The 17,493-nt window shown below is 40.4% G+C and overlaps 2 protein-coding genes across 2 annotated transcripts in view; one reads left to right on the forward strand and one right to left on the reverse strand.

The window, feature by feature from the left end:
- The window catches only part of LOC108174601 (probable LRR receptor-like serine/threonine-protein kinase At3g47570), a 55,808-nt gene that overhangs the window by 15,097 nt on the left and 23,218 nt on the right, over positions 1-17,493 (forward strand). The gene's annotated exons all lie outside the window — the stretch shown is intronic.
- On the reverse strand, positions 14,576-15,621 carry LOC114826188 (probable LRR receptor-like serine/threonine-protein kinase At3g47570). Its single transcript, XM_070807097.1, has 3 exons — positions 15,354-15,621; positions 15,075-15,179; positions 14,576-14,976 (listed from the first exon to the last, which is right to left on the reverse strand). The coding sequence occupies exons 1-3, from the start codon at positions 15,619-15,621 to the stop codon at positions 14,576-14,578; spliced, it is 774 nt and encodes a 257-aa protein (XP_070663198.1).

Here is a 17,493-nt window from a genome sequence, read left to right on the forward strand (position 1 = left end):
CTTACGATCAATATTACATGGTCCGGACGCTTCTCAATGAGTAATGAAATGGGCATTGGAACTTGGCCAATATGGTTTAGTTTTCCAACCTCGCATAGCGATAAAGGCTCAAGCCTTGGCAGATTTCATAGCAGAATTCACGCCTAGTCTAGGCGACGCAACAGAGCGGCCCAACGATACCCCGGAAGCAGCCGAGAGCACCTCAGCCATGCTTGCTCCATCCGATAAAGACTTCTGGAATTTGCATGTCGATGGAGCATCCAACTATAAAGGCTCGGGAGCAGGTATAGTCCTTGTTACTCCATACGGCTCAATGCTCAAGCAGGCGATCACTCTAGGCTTTAAAACATCTAATAACGAAGCAGAGTACGAGGCTCTACTAGCAGGCCTCTGAATGGCAAAAGACTTGGCGGTGAAGAAACTCGCGATTCATTCTGATTCCCAATTAATCACCAGCCAGGCTAATGGGGAATACACGGCAAAACACCCAAAGATGGCACAATACCTAGAGAAAGTACTCCAGCAGCTTGAAGCATTTCAGACTTACACTCTCACTCAAGTTCCGCGGGCAGACAATGCCCATGCAGATGCACTAGCTGGTTTAGGCTCCGCCCTTGACCACCAATTTAAATGCTCCATTCCGGTGGAATATCTAGATAAGCCAAGCATAGAGATAGAGCCGATTGCCGAAGTGTCGCAGGTTAGTGTAACTTCTACTTGGCAAAGTTCTATTATAGACTACTTGATCAACGACACACTACCCACCGAAAGATTGGAGTCAAGGAAACTCCAAATCAAGTCGGCACGCTACTATATGTGGAATGGCATTCTCGTTCGAAGGTCCTACACCGGACCACATCTCCGTTCCCTAGCACCTCCCGATGACTTGAAGGTTCTAAGCTCAATCCACGAAGGTGTTTATGGGAATCACTCTGGAGGCCGATCCTTAGCCCAGAAAGCTCTTAACGCAGACTACTACTGGCTTACCATGCACCAAGATGCTAATGAGTTAGTACAAAAGTGCGACCGCTGCCAACGCTACAAACCTGTACCAGCACTACCTGCCAGTGAGCTACACCCACAGACGAGTCCTTGGCCATTCATGCAATGGGCAATCGACCTGGTAGGGCCTATGCTGCCTGCTACGGGGGGCAGATGCATGATGATCGTGGCAACCGATTACTTCACCAAATGGGTAGAAGCGGAACCCATGACGACCACGACTCAGACGGACATAGAGCGCTTCATATGGAGGAACATCATTTGCCGATTTGGCATCCCTCAATCCATCGTCACTGACAACGGCCCGCAACTTGTGGGAAAAGATTTGGTGAAATTCTTCCAAAAATACAGCATCAAACAACACATGTCCACGCCGAGGTATCCTCAAGGTAAAGGGCAGGCCGAGGCATCCAACAAGACGATCCTTGACTGCCTTAAGAAGTCCCTCACCGACAAAAAGGGAAAATGGCCAGATGATCTCCCTGGGTGTCTATGGGCATATCGCACGACCAAAAGACGAGCAACCGGTGAAACTCCTTTCTCTTTGGCATTTGGTTCGGAAGCAATCATTCCTCCCAACATCATCGTGCCAAGCATCAACACTCTACTGCCAAGCATTGAGCAGAACAGTAAAGAGAAGGCCACAGACTTAGATTTGGCAGAAGAGAAACGCGAGCAGACCATCACCCGCATCGCAGCCTACCAGCAGCAGCTCCTTTCTAGCTATAATAAAAGGGCTAAGATCCGGCAATTCCAACCTGGAGATCTAGTCCTAAGAAAGGCCTTCATTACTGCTCGCAGAGAAGGCTAAAAAAAAATGGATCCCATCTGGGAAGGTCCTTACAAGATCAGCAGAGTAGGCGGTAAGGGTAGCTACACTTTTGCTACCATGAATGATAAAGAAATCGAGAAGCAATGGAATGCCTACAATTTGAGGAAATACCATGTGTGACTTCCTGCTGTATCAAGACCTGAAGACTCAAGCAGCTCAACGGGCGCCCCCTCGTAAGCCGAGGACTAACCAATCATCATGCAGTTTTTTTCAGCCAAGTTATTTGCTCATTTTGTTCATTTTTCAATAAAGAATTTAGAAATAATTTGTAACTTGGCTCGATTACATGTTTACAACAAATTATCTTCTCATGCACTTCAAAAGAAGATCGCACCCCCCGAGGGACCAACTATGCTCTCCAAGGCGGGGGGATGAACTCAACACTCCGAATATCCAGACGTGGATGAGCCAGGCTGCCCTAGTATAACTAGGTGCATGATGGCTTGCGCCGGGATTCCTAGAAGCAGCCACAATGGTCTTTTTCAAGGCTTAGCTAGCTGAAGGATTATGGGTCTATTGGCCTAATCCACAGGGAATCGGGCCCTAGAAACGGATGGGGCACATTATGCAGCATACCCAACGGACGGCTGCCCTGGAAACCTAAAGCTGCTACCAAATGCACTAAGGTAGCCTACGGATTCCGGAAGACTGCCTACGGCTTGCCTTTCGAGCAGTAAAGCCGCACTAGATTTATACAACCGCACATTCTTGTGAAAGGTTAAACAAGCTAGCATGCATATACAAAGTTTTATCCACTGCCGACATGCTACGCAATCGATAAGCTTCACTTCTGCCAACCGCAGAACAACCTACACCAAGTCCTAAAGTGTTGTGCTACTTGCTACACAACCTACGGAATTGGAGAAAGTCAAGGTTAACAGCCTAGTGGTTACGCGGACTTGTCTACTTTTGTAAGTAAGGCATCCGGCTGCCAACCCAATGGCTAACAACTTTGCAAAGTTCTACACCAATACCTACGACTGCGTAGGCTATGCACGTCTGTCTGCTTATAGAAAAGTAGCACGCCTACCACTGGTCTATAAGGTCTAAAGGTTAGGGCGTAGACAAAAAGAAGCGGAGATAAAGAAAAGCGAAGAAAGCAAGTTTATTAAATTTTCTAGCAAAAATTGATAAACAACTAGCAAATACTGAAGGAGTTCAAGCGAAAAAGGAAAGCAAAGAAAATCCTAAATGCTCCCTAGAAGACTATTCTTCAATAGCTTGGACATCTCATGACTACTCGGTCGTCACACTTTTAGCAGCCTTGATGTTCTCAGCAGCGATATCATCCGGCCCTTTACCCTCAGCTGTCGCAGCCTGGATTCCAACTTCTCCAACTACTTCACCGATAGAAGACTCAAAAGTTAAAGCAAGCAAGTCTTCTGGAGAAATAGAGAAGGTCTCGAAATCTTTACCGGAGAATTCAAAGTCAGACGGTCGCCCATAGAGATGATCCACATAACCCAGCTTGTAGAAATCGGCTTGACTCTGAGTAAGCGATGCCTCGAACCCAGCCTTCTCAACTTTCAACTGCTCATTCTCCTCAAGCAGGCAAGCACGGACCCGCTGCAACTCCTCAATTTCCTTCTTCAGATTGTCATTGATCTTCAAAGTACTTTGAAGCTCCAACACTTGAGGCTCAAGCCTATCGACAACCTTTTTGAAATGGATCACTTGGTTGTAAACATCGATCAATTCTTCATCCTTCGCATAAGCAGCAGAGCGGAATTCAGAGATAGAACATTCAAGATCTTGAATTTGAGGTATGTAACCCTCGATTTCCTTCTCTGCACCTTCGTACTTTACTTGGATCGCATCAAGTCTAGTATTCAAATCTGTGATCTCTTGGCGAGCGGCCTCAAGCTGCAAGGAAGTGGGGGCAGGAATGTTAGATCCCTTCAAAACAGCAAGCTCAGATTCCAATTTCTTGATTTTTTCGACCGAGGAATAAGCTTCGGCAGCCATGGTTTTTGCCATCTCTTTAGCAGCCTTGGTATCCTCTTGGTCAAGGAGTATAGACTCGGCTGCCAGAAGTGTTGTTTTCTGCATCATGGATAGCAAGACAGCCTTCCTATACTCGGAGGTGTGCTTCGCGAAAAGACTCGGACCAACAATTTCCCTGACGCCATCAACAAACTTGGCACATATATCCATGTCTTCAAGTAGATCTGGTTTCAGAAGCGCGCAAACCTCAGCAAATTCTCCAGAAACAGCCTTGGAAGATTCTCCAAGCTTGCCTAAACAAACAGTTTCCTTCTTGTCAGTAGACGAGCTGGGTGCAGCAGCGGAAGAAGCAGGTTTTGGCGCCACTTTAGCAGGCAGAGACACCTTGTCACTCTTCATAGTAGCAAGCCTCTCCAAAGGTGAGCCTTAGCCCCAGACGAACGCTTTGGCACAAACTTCGGTACTGGAGACACGGAGGAACTTCTGCGTTGGGCAATTTTTTCAGCAATCAAGCTAGCAACCTTCGAAGCAATAGGCGTTACCGGCACAAATCTAGCAGTTCATTCTTTCTCGCCTTTAGAGGAAGTCAAGTCAATCACGATCTTGGGGATAACCGGAGAATCCCCACAAACAGTTTTCAGTTTCTTTTCAGCGGGCGTCTCTTGGGCAGGCGGGGAATGTTTCTTTTTCCCCCTTTTAATAGTAGGCGCCGGAGAATCTCCACGAGCAGTCTTCAGTTTCTTTTCAGCAGACGTCTCTTGAGCAGACGAAGAGTGTTTCTTTTTCCCACCTTCATTGATAGTAGGTTCCATCACAGCAATGGGACGAGCCATCGCGTCTGCCTTGATCCGTTTTATCTCTTCTTTTGAGGGCAACCCATTTTTTTCCCTACGAAGAGGACTAAACAGCCAACGCCACTCGCGATATTCAGAAGGGATACCCAGAGTGACGTGTACTTTCTTCATGTCTGGAAAATCCTTAGGAGTTGAGCCGAATTCCGAATCTACAAAAAACAGCGGAAGACAATTAGAAAGTTGAAGAGTAACTGGGCACTAAAGTAAAGCAGCCGAGAAGATTAAGCAGCCTGCTTACCAGATATGAAGACCGTAGGAACACGTAGCTCGGAGGAAGAATCAGACTCCCATTCTCCACTTATCTCCAAAGTCTCTTTGGCCCAGTCGTGATCTCCTTTGCTGGAGCTATCAAAAAGCTTATGACGAGATCGCAGTTGCCCAACTCCATCAATGTGACCTATGTCAAAGAAATACCAAAACTCATTGGTGGTTAGTCCCAAGTCAAAGAATTGGTTCAAATTGTGGAACCCCACCGTCACTCGGACCGCATTCGGGGAACATTGGGCAGGCGCACATTTCATGGAACAGAGCACTTCTTGGAAGAAACGCGGCATAGGAAAGGTAAACCCTAACACAAAATAGTAAGGATGGAACTTGATAGCTCTCCGAGTTCCACTGCATGGTTCCCGGCTGCTACCATCCTTAACTCGCCGCACATGCACTCCCGACGGAATGGCATGCCAATACGCTTTAAGAAAATCTCTAAACAAACCGTTGGAGCTAATCTTGAGGTGAGCAGCTTTGAAGTAGCCAATCTTGCTCAAAGACCCGTCTTGACGATACAACGGGGGCACATCATCATCATTCTTGCGGCTCGAGGAAGACATGCTTGAAAATTCTGCAAAAATACAAGGAAGATTTGTTAGAGAGTTGTTTTAAAAAAAAAAAAAAAAAAGTTGAAAGCTGCAGGAACCCAGCCAAATTGCCAAGCCCCACGGCTTGGCTAATCATCCACTCACCATCGCCCAGCAAGAAAAACAAAAATAAAAAATCAAGAAGACAAGAAAATCAATTTTTTCTTACCTAGAAGCAACGAAGAGCGATCCACAAATATCCTCTAAGCTCTCTTTTTCTCTTGTAAGGATGAATAAGTTTCTCTCTAAAAGTTGATTTAACAATCCACTTAAGGTGGACTTAAATAAGCTTTGGGGAAATTTATTTCCTTTTCCTAGAAGGATTTAATTTCCTATTGAAAGAGAGAATCAACAACAAAATAGGAAGCAATTCAGAGTTTCCTAAAGCAAGAAAATCTCTACACCTATTGCCCTTTTCTGCAAACAGCTCAACAGGTGTGGGGGCATTTGTGGAGCCAAAAATATTCACTAGGCGACACGTGGACTTTTGAACGAAAGAGGACAAAAATACCCTTGAGGCATACCGAGATTCCTACGCGCAAGCAGCAGGAAATTATCTTTCAACCAAATCAAAAGTGCTCAAAATAGGTAACGATTTAAAGCCTATTTCATCAAATCCTTTCTATAAGGTAATTCCCAAAACCTAATTCATTTTATATGTTTTATATTCCATTATTTAGCTAATCAATTAGCTAAATAATATTTTCCTTTCATGTTTCCTAAAAATTGACTAATTAAGGGATTAATCACCTAATCAATCCCTTAATTATCAATTTGAAACATCCACTCAAACCTAAAAAATACTATAGGGCTGGCTATCCCATTCAAAACCTAAACCATTACCTTTTTGTTACTTTTTCCCACCATTTCTTCCCTTTTATTAGCCAATCAATACCATAATTACTATAACATTTCCTTTCATATTTAATTAGCCAATTAATTGGCTAATTAAACCAAAAATAAAACCTAAAATTCCCACCTAGTAGCCGGCCACATTTCCTCCCTTTATTCTTTACCTTTTTTATTTTCTCCATCTTATTACCCAAATAAAGCTAATCATTCAATTTGATAACACCCCATTTATTTCTATCATATTTTATTAGCCAATAAAGTGGCTAATTAAACCACAAATTCACCAAAAAATGGAGAGAGTGGCCGGCCATTCCTTGAAGAAAATGGAGAAACCTAATCCTATAAATAGGCTCCTATTTTCACCAAAAACTCATTCCAATCCTCTTGTAAAAATTCCAAAACACTCTAAACACTATTTCTCTCTGAAATTCTAACTTTGGCATCGGAGGTTCTTCGGCCAAAGCCGCCCCCATTCATCGAGGGCGCGTGAGGCTTTTGGCCTTAACCTAAGGTGCTAGTTGTTTTGTAGGTGCAAAATCGTCCAAGATCGAAGAGGAGAAAATTTGCATCCACAAATATATAATACATTAAAAAGCTCAATACTTATTACAATCTAATTAATATTTGATTGTTACAATTAAATGTCAAGGACTAAAGTTAGTCTTTAATCTTATACATGGTTTTGTTCTAAAAGTAATATTCTTAAAGGATTGAAATATAATTTTCTAATTGTAAACACGGGAATTCTTGCGATGAATGAGACAAGAACACGTGTACGAAATAATATTTGTATTAATGATTTAAGGGTTACAATCTCTTTATAACTTGATCCTCTGATTTAATCTCCGTAAGGTGTTGATTTGTGGATTGTGTTGTTGATCCAAAGGGTCGTCGAGGCTTGATCCTGGATGAACGATTGATGAATGATGAACACTTTCTTCAAGGGCCGTCGGGGCTTGATCTTAAATCGGTGAGAGTTCTTCAAGGGCCGTCGAGGCTTGATCTTGAAGGAGGATTTCACGAAGAACGAAAAGGGCTTTCTTGATCCTTCAGAATTTGCTTGAGAGTAGAGAAAATGTATGTAAATTTTCTCCCTTGATTGCTTGATGGAGAAGCCTATTTATAGGCTTTGAGAATGAGTCACCACCATCCATTTGTTTTGGTGGATGTTGTAGGTGGATTGAGTGGAGGTTGTAGGTGAAATGAGTGTGTGTTGTAGGTGAGGTGAGTGTATGTTGTAGGTGAATTGGGTGGAGTTTGTTAGGTGAAATGAGTGTGTGTTGTAGGTGAGATGAATAAGGGTTGTAATTTTAATACAATTGTCAATATTTATTTCACCGAAATTTCAATGTCTACAAATGCCCCCACTTCAAGGCGCGCTGTATACATGTGCTTGTCACATGTAGAAGATGTTTTTTGAAGTCCCTTAATGTAGATGTCGATCCAAGGGCCGTTGAGGTTAATCTTGAATTAGGTTGGGAGTTTCTTCAAGTGACGTTGAGGCTTGTTCTTGAATTTTGTTTGAAATTTCTTCAAGGGCCGTTGATGCTTGATCTTGGATTATATTTAGACCACAAGGAACTTCATGTGGTATATGATCTTTAGCTTTGGTAATGGATGAATCAACACGTATTTTGTTGCGCTTGTTGACGTTCCACAGCTTTGATCTTGAACTAGGTTGAAGGGTTTTTCTGGTTTCCTCCAAAGGACTTTCCACAGACTTAATCTTGAACTGGATTTGATTCAAAGGTGGTGGACACTTGATCTTGAATCGGACTTGTGATTTCTTCAAGGGCCGTTGGGGCTTGATCTTAAGTAGTTTTCAGGGTTTGAACACCTGGTAGGCAGGCATGAGGCGGAGGTGATTGCCTATTTCTTTGTTCAATCTTTCCCATTCATATTGAAGAAGGTTAGGCGATAAGGTCAGATGCTACAAAGAATTTGCTTTGAAAGATCAAGGATGTTCACAACATTTTCATATGAACCCTAAGTAGTTTGGTTAACGGTATGATCTTCAAGGGTTATCGAGACTTTGCTCTTTGGCGACGGTACCAGCGAAAGGTTGTTGAAGCTTCTCGAGCTCTTTGATTAGAGCAACGACGACGGGCTTGGATTTGACTTAGACTCATCCGTCTGGATTATGCAGTTTTGCCGACAAGGGTGTCCTACCATAATGATTTGTTCCAGCTCATCGTGCTGCATTCTTCTCTGCTTGTTTCTTTCGCCCAGCAGAAGTGGTGCGCAACCCTTTGCCTTTAAATGGTCATTCAGAGCATCACTTTTCGGCCACTCATCCATGCTTGGCAACTTCAATGTAAAAAGCCAACATCGTATCAACTGTCCTGAAGTATTCGTTGAGGAAATTTGAGACTCGTCGACAGTTGAAGATGAGCACTCGAGAGCAATGCTAGGTAAGCAACCAAGCAAAGGTTCTGGGCAATCAGTTCCTGATCGGACGTTTAATTTCAGGTTCTGACTGATTGCTTCATTTCTCATTGTTCTGCAGGCAAGAGCAAAGGTAAAGGAAAAGATATTGGAAAAGCATGATATGAGATACTTTTGCTTTCGAAGAAGTAGCGGATGATCAGCACATGTATTTGTTGCACTTGTCTCCACATGTTTCGATGCATCATTTTCACTTGCCTCTTCTGTTCTCCAGGCATCTGGTATATTCTCTAGAAGCATAAGATGTTGAAACAATGGGTACTTCGAGAGCAGTGCTAGGTGAGCAATCAGGGAAGGGGTTCCAGGTAGTCGGTTCTAAATTGGAAGGCACCTTTTATCTTATTTTCCAGCTATACAAAATTAATATGAACATCATTTGTCTAAAGATGTTGCTGTGTTCATATGCTTATCAATGAAATGAGAAAACATTATGTGAGAGTTTTCTCAAATAAATATGTTAAGAATCTAAATGAAATACTGACACAAAGGAATCTTGTTGTTAACAGCCCCACATATGACTTCTCTTAACTTCAACAACATTGAAACCTTCACTGGCTCTAACTTTAAGAAGTGGAAGGAGGATGTAGAGATTGTCTTGGGGCTGATGTATCTTGACTTGGCACCGACAGAAAACCAACCTGCAGTTTTAACAGATAAGAGCATCGCTAATGAAAAATTGAAGTTTGAGAAGTGGGAAAGGGCCAACAAAATGTCTTTGATGATCATGAAGAAAGCCATGGCATAACCTGTCAAATGAGGAATTCCAAAGCTTAACAATGCCAGCTGTCGGAGAAAAGTTTATGGAATCAGATATGGCTAAGACAGGTACACTTCTCACATAGCTTACCTCCATGAAGTTTAGTGGCACAAGGAGTGTGAGGGAGCACATTCTCAGGATGGTGGATCTTTCCCTGAAGCTGAAGGACTTGGAAGTGCCCATAACTGACCAATTCTTGGTGCACATGGCCTTGAACTCACTACCTGCTAAGTATGGTCATCTTAAAGTCTCGTACAACACATAGAAAGACAAATGGGGAATAAATGAGTTGATCTTAATGTGTGCACAAGAGGATGATCGACTTAAGACTGACAAAACTACTGAAGTAAACCTGGTGTAGATGGAGAAATGGTCCAAATCCTTTAATGCTAGTTCATCATCTACTGCTGGTAACAAGAAGAAGAATATGTTCTCTTCTCATTTTAAAAATGCTAACACCTCTAAAGGATCTTTCAAACTTAAACCGGTGAACACTGAGATAGAAAAGGAAAATGAGTGCTATTTTTGCGGAGAGTCAGGTTATTTGAGAAAGAACTGCATTGGTTCAAAAATTGGCTTACAAAGAAAGGTAAAATAATAAATGTTTTTGTCTGTGTAGAGTCCAATTTGGTTTTTATTCCTCCTAAAAGTTACTGGTTTAACACTGGTTGCTCTATTCACATAACTAATTCTTTACAGGGCTTCTCAAAAACAAAGGAAGTAAACAATGAAGTCTACAATGTTTATGTGGGGAATGGGAGCAAGGTCGCTGTTGAGTCTATTGGGATTGTCAAACTTGTCATGTCATCTGGTTTTATCTTAAAGTTGAATCCAGTTCTTTATGTACCTTCAATGAGAAAGAGTTTAATTTCAGCATCCAAGTTAGTTCAGTTAGGTATTTCTTTTGTTGGGGACGGTAAAAGTGTAAGGTTTTATAATTCAAATCATATGAATTCCTTGCTCGGTATTGCTCATTTGCAAACTGATATGTGGAAACTGATATGTGGCAAATGGAATGCTCATATGTGCATGAATGTTTCAATGTTCAAAGTATTGGTTCTAAAAGAATGCTCACTTCTGAAAAATCCTCTATGCTTTGGGCACAAGAGGTTGGGGCACATCTCGAAGGAAAGAATCATTACTTTGTGCAAAGAAAATCTATTACCTCAATTGAATTTTGACAATTTTAAAACTTGTACATATTGTTTTAAAGGAAAGTTCACCAACACAAGAAAAATGGGTTCAACTCGCAGTCAACACTTCCTTGAGATCATTAATACTGACATATGTGGACCTTTCCAAACAAAACTATATGTGGAAAGTCATATTTCATCACCTTCATTGATGATTTTTCATGTTTTGTCTTTGTCTATTTGATTTCTGAAAAATTTGAAGCTTTAGATTGTTTTAAAGTCTTTAAGTTAGAGGTTGAAAAACAGTTGGAAAAACACATTAAAATAATAAGATCCGATAGAGGTGGTGAGTATTTTGGCAGGTATACTGAAGCTGGACATCACAAGGGTCCATTCGCCACATATCTTCAAAACAGTGGCATAGTTGCACAATACACCACCCCAGGGACTCCACAACAAAATGGGGTGGTAGAGAGGAGAAATAGAACCCTAAAAGACATGGTTCGATTGATGTTTGCATAGACGAAGCTGCCTATATTTTTGTGGGGGGAAGCCTTCAAAATTGCCAACTATATCATCAATAGAGTGCCTAGTAAATCAATAACAATGGTGCCTTTATAAGCTTGGACTGGGAGAAAACCGAGCTTTAATCATTTCCACATATGGGGTTGTAAAGCTGAAGCACGGTTCTATAATCCGAATGAAAAGAAACTTGATCCAAGAACAACAAGTTGCAGGTTCATTGGCTACTCGGAAAAATATAAAAGGTTCAAATTCTATTGTCCTCATGGTCAATCTCGAATTATGGAAACTCATAAAGAAAAGTTTTTTGAGGAACCTGAAGAGTTGAGTTTATGTGACACCACCTCACAGTCACTTGAGTTCGAAGAAATGCGCGGCAATGACAACTCTTTACTTGATCAGCAAGAAACAATGTTACAGACACCAACAATGATTCCCTCACAGATGCCTGCAATTCCACATGACGTACAAGTTGCGGCACCAGTTTCCTTTCACGAAGGAATAATATCAAATGCTGAAAACAACAATATCAATGAAAAAATTCATATACAACCATTGATTGATCCTATTACAGGAAATGAAGATTTGATTGAAGTACCAGTTGTTGAAAATATAAGAAGATCTCAAAGAACAAGAAAGGCAGTTATGCTTCCAGACTTCGTGTACTTAAATGAAACAGGATACAGTTTGGGAGATGAAAATGATCCTGTAACATATCACCAAGCTATTACAAGTATAAGAGCACCACTATGGCACTAAGCAATGAACGAAGAAATCAAGTCAATGAAGAAAAACCAAGTTTGGAGTCTTGTGCCAAAACCTGCAGGAATTACAAAGATAGTAGATTGCAAGTGGGTCTTTAATACCAAAAGAGACGCACAAGGCAATATTGACAAACATAAAACAAGGTTAGTGGCCAAAGGTTTCGCTGAAAGGGAAGGAATCGATTACAATGAAACCTTTTCTCCCGTGCCCACCAAGGATTCTAAGCGGATGATCCTAGCTTTAACTGCTCACCTTGACCTAGAACTTCATCAAATGGATGTTAAGACTGCATTTCTAAACGGTGATCTAAAGGAAGATATATATATGCACCAGCCACCAGGATTTGTTAAAATGGGGAAGGAATCATTGATCTGCAAATTAAATAAACCCATCTATGGATTGAAACAATCTTATCGACAGTGGAACAAAAAGTTTGATCTTATGACAACATTTGGTTTTCATGAAAACAAGATGGATGAGTGTGTATATCTCAAGATAAATGGTTCTAAAGTTGTATTTCTAATCTTGTACGTTGATGATATATTAATAGCCAGCTCAGATTTGAATCTTTTCTAGTCGACAAAAGACATGTTGGCTAGCAATTTCAACATGAAGGATTTGGGAGAAGCCAAGTTTGTCCTAGGAATTGAGATCATTAAAGACAGAAGTAAGAAATCTCTTGGACTTTCTCAGAGGTTGTACATTGACATAATAACCAAAAGATTTAGTATGGAAAATTGCTCCGGTGGTGAACTGCCAATTGGAAAGAGAGACAAGTTTAGTAGTGATCAATGCCCTAAGAATGACTTGGAGCGAGACATCATGAAAATCAAGCCTTATGCATCACTTGTGGGCAGTTTAATGTATGTTCAAGTGTGCACTAGGCCGGACTTAGCTTTTGCAGTAAGTGTACTAGGAAGATTTCAAGCAAATCTTGGGACAGCTCACTGGACCGCTGCCAAGAAAGTGCTGCGATATCTGAAGAGGACTAAAGATTTTATGCTTATTTACAGTCGAGTTGATGAGTTGGAACGGTGGCCTACACAGATTCGAATTTTGCAGGATGTGTTGATGATAGGAAATCCATTAATGGATATATTTTTCTACTTGTTAGTGGTTCAATATCTTGGAAAAGTGCCAAGCAAAAGTCGATTGCAACATCGACCATGGAAGCTGAATTCATTGGCTGTTACACAGCAATCAAGCAAGCAGTTTGGTTGAAAAATATGATCAAGGGGCTGGAAATTGTGGACAAAATCGATAGGCCATTAAGGATATTTTGTGATAATAAAGCTGCTGTATTCTTTACCAAGAACAATAAGAGATCACTGGCAAACAGGTTGATGGATATGAAGTACTTGAAGGTGAGAAATGAAGTTAAAAAATGGACTATTGACATTCAACATATAAGCACGACTCTTATGGTGGCTGATCCCATGACTAAAGCTTTACCAATGGGAGTATTTAACAGTCTTCAGAATGGGAGTTCGAGAGACTTTTGAATCAGTTAATGAGTGGGAGTAAGCACTCGATTAGCTATTATAGTCATGCTTGAATATGTTTATCTTGTTGGTCAATTATCTAGTCATTATTGTTTGATTAGCAGTTAGTTTGCTTAATATATTCATTCATAATGATTCTTAACAGATATTGTGCTTATTTGGTGAACCCCCATTTTGGTTGATGGTTCTCGTTATCATGACCTTGATGGCAACATTGTGCCTTAAGTTAAATGAACATGTGATCATGGAGTGCTAGGAACAGACTGACTTGTTTCTTGTTTCCTTGGTTCAACATTTAACTTTTGGTGACATGTTGTCAGGAGAAGTTGGTTGCAAATTTTGGAGGCTCATTGATCACCATGAGTTCTTGTGAATATAGATTTCTCATTGACATTCAGGTGGGAGAATGTAAACTCCTAGTGAATGACAATGAGTGTTTGATATTGCTTGAATATCATGTAACTTGGTTCTTAAGTTATCTAATGTGCGAGTAGTATGGTTGATCTCTATTGATAAGGATTATGGAGTCTTATATCCATGCAGCTAACTTAATCAAATCTTATAAGGGTTTAATTCAAGGATATTGAATCATGATAGGACTCTCTCATTGGTAAAATGATAAGGATATGCAACCGTTGATAGGCCAGTTGTGTAGCCCTCTATATATATAACCGTTGCATATCCTTATCATTTTACCTCAGGTCGAAGACCCTACTCCCATACATGAAAAACCCTAATACTATTGAGACCTATTCGTGCAGTAAGGGAGCTATAGAGTAGTGGGAGTAGAAGACTGACTTGCATCACAAACATGGCGTCGACACAGGTTCAGTTTCTGATATACATATTGTATCACTTAACTAGATGAATAGGATGTATTGTAACCCTAGTACCGAGTTGATATGATTCTGGTTTACAAATCTCAACATGAATATTTAACAGGAAATGCATATCAGTATAACTTAACAGTACGAAGTAGTAAATGGATTGAAGTCTGTCAAGAAAGTTATCAACTATACTGTTTTTATTTATCAAGCAAATATGGCAACTTCGACTTCCACATAAGGAAACAAAATTACTACGTACATGCCAATATTTAACGGTATGCTTATTCTAATCCAACATTTTATATGCTCGAAATTTGTTTCTAATCCGACACATCTCAGCCATAGCATCAACGATGTCCGACCTTTCCCCAGGCATGTCTGCAGAGCATGCAACACCAACTCTTAAGATTGAAATCAAGCTCTCTTCAAATTTCTTGCGAATTGTTGTGCTAGCCTCAGTTAGATGTTGGTTTGCACTCAACTCCCCTTCCCTTTTTTCTTGAATAAGAACCGGATCCACAATATCTAACACCTGCTCAGGCAGAGATGCCCTGACAAAGTTGTGAAGATTTGAAGATCCTTGAAACATGTCATCGGTTGGCCTTTTTCCCGTAAACATTTCCAGCAGGAGGATGCCGTAACTATACACATCACCTTGTGGCCACACTTCATGCCCCATACCATACTCTACATTTGTGCAAATTTTTTATTTTAATACTTGAACAAAAAAACCTAAATTATAAATGAATACTGAAAAAGGTGAAAAGAAAGTGAGTACGCTTTACCTGGAGAAGTATAACCAATTGTTCCTTTAACTCCGATGGACCTTGACTGACTACCAAAACCATCTTCAAGAGTTCTTGGAAAGAATCTTGCCAACCCAAAGTCACCTACATGTCCAATCATATCATCGTTAAGAAGAACATTGTTGGGTTTGAGGTCACAATGAACTATCGGCACGTGACATTAATGATCGAGATAATCCAATGCCATTGCAACATCTATAGCAATGTTCAACCTCTGAGAAAAAGTTAAGCACCTTGCCCTCTCATTCATCTCGATACTTGTCTGAGTTGGATGCAACCATTCTTCTAAGCTCCCATTTGCCATGAACTCGTAAACTAAGGCCTTGAAATTAGAACCACGATAGTCGAATCTAGAGCATGCAGAAACTACCTTCACAAGGTTACGGTGTCTAATATTTTTCAGAGCCTCACACTCAGCAATGAAACTTTTGGAAGCTCTGTGTCGATCAAGGTTGAGTACCTTGGTAGCAATTGTTGTTTCACCTTGATCAAGTAATCCTTTATAAACTGACCCAAAACTTCCCATACCAATCAAATTGGCAGAAGAAAATCCATCAGTAGCTTTAAGAAGACTTTGGTAAGACACCTTAGGAAATTTTTCAGAATCACTCGAAGGATCCTCTTTTTTTTTACTCCGGAAGCAACAAAGGTACACAACGGCAAATGAAAAAAAGGGCTCTAGAAAGCCCACAAAGGAGAGAGATTACCAATTTCAAGGTTAGGTTTAACCCCCTTTTGCTGGAATGTTGAAATTCGCATTTTGGTAATTGAAACTCCGGTATGCCCCCACAGAGCTTTGCATTGTAGGGAGGGAGATGGAGGTTACAGTATTTTCATGTTTTTGTTTTTCTTATTTTTTAATTTTTTACGCTAGGTTCAAAGTTTGATAATTGGTTTTTTCAATTTTATCCTATTAGATATTAATTTTTAATTTCGATTAGTGTTTTATTTATTAGTTATAATCTATATATATATATATATGCATATTACGTACTTATGTAAGTACTATAGTTATGTGTCGAGACATTTTGTACCAAAACTTATGTACCGATACATGTCGTACTAAACTTGTGTACCGATGCAATCATACCGAAACTTATCTACCAATATATCGTACCCAAACTTATGTACCGATGCAGTCATACCGAAATCTATGTATCGATGCATTCATACTAAAACTTATGTATCGATACATTTATACTGAAACTTATGTACCGATGCATTCGTACTGAAACTTATGTACCGATGCATTCGTACCAAAATTTATGTACCGATGTATTTGTACCAAAACTTATGTACCGATGCATTTGTACCGAAACTTATGTATCGACCCATTCGTACAGAAACTTATGTACCGATGCATTCGTACCGAAACTTATGTACCGATGATGCATTTGTACCGAAACTTATGTACCGATGCATTCGTACCAAAATTTATGTACCGATGCATTCGTACCGAAACTTATGTATCGATGCATTCATACCGAAACTTATATACCGATGCAATTGTACGAAACTTATGTACCGATATATCATGCCGAAACTTTGTACCGATATATCGTACCAAAATTTTTGTATCTATACAATCATACCGAAACTTGTATGCTAATACTTCCATGCGCATGATGTATCACTCATTATTCTAATCACATTGAAAAATCTCTCATGCACTAGAGAAGCCCTCTGGGCGAGGTATGCTTTGGGATTGAGTGGATCTATAGCACAAATCAGAATGTGAATTTTTACGAAGTGTCGTGTAGCTTTATTATTTTTTGGCTTTCTAGCCAAAATGGTCCCTAAGATTTGCATAACACATTACTTTGGTCCCTGATATTGAAAATCAATAGAAATGGTCCCTGAGATTGTTCACCATCCATTATTTTGATCATTCTATTAAAAATTCCGTTAAATGTCCCGGAACTCTTGGCTGGAAGTTTGGGCAATTAATAGTGACTTCCTATGCCTCATCTGCTTGTCTGGGCGGGGGACGAGTTGAGTTGCTCTAACGTGCATTCAGAAGTCGGTGAGAAAGGTAGTTCAACTTTTCATGGCAAAAGCGGGGATGACACTTGACATTCAAACAAAGGCCTTCCACTTGCCCTCATGAATTGCGCAGCAGCTTTTGAAATCTATGGCATTGTGATCATTTGGCACTATATACTTTCCCTTTTGCTGTATTTGTTTCGCAGTAGCTTTTGAATTCTTCAACCAAAAATATATGTGGGCACAACTTATTTTAACTGGCAGGATTGTTAATGTCTATATTGTCTATGATAGGAGACCACTACAAATGTAATTTGTTACGACGTTTTTAGACGTTAACTAATTATAGGATCCAACTTCCATACTACGTAGTGTGGAACATTATGAGCATTAGATGATTTGGATTCACGGATCA

The sequence above is a fragment of the Malus domestica genome, chromosome 01, assembly GCF_042453785.1.
Source record: "Malus domestica chromosome 01, GDT2T_hap1".
Classification (NCBI taxonomy): domain Eukaryota; kingdom Viridiplantae; phylum Streptophyta; class Magnoliopsida; order Rosales; family Rosaceae; genus Malus; species Malus domestica.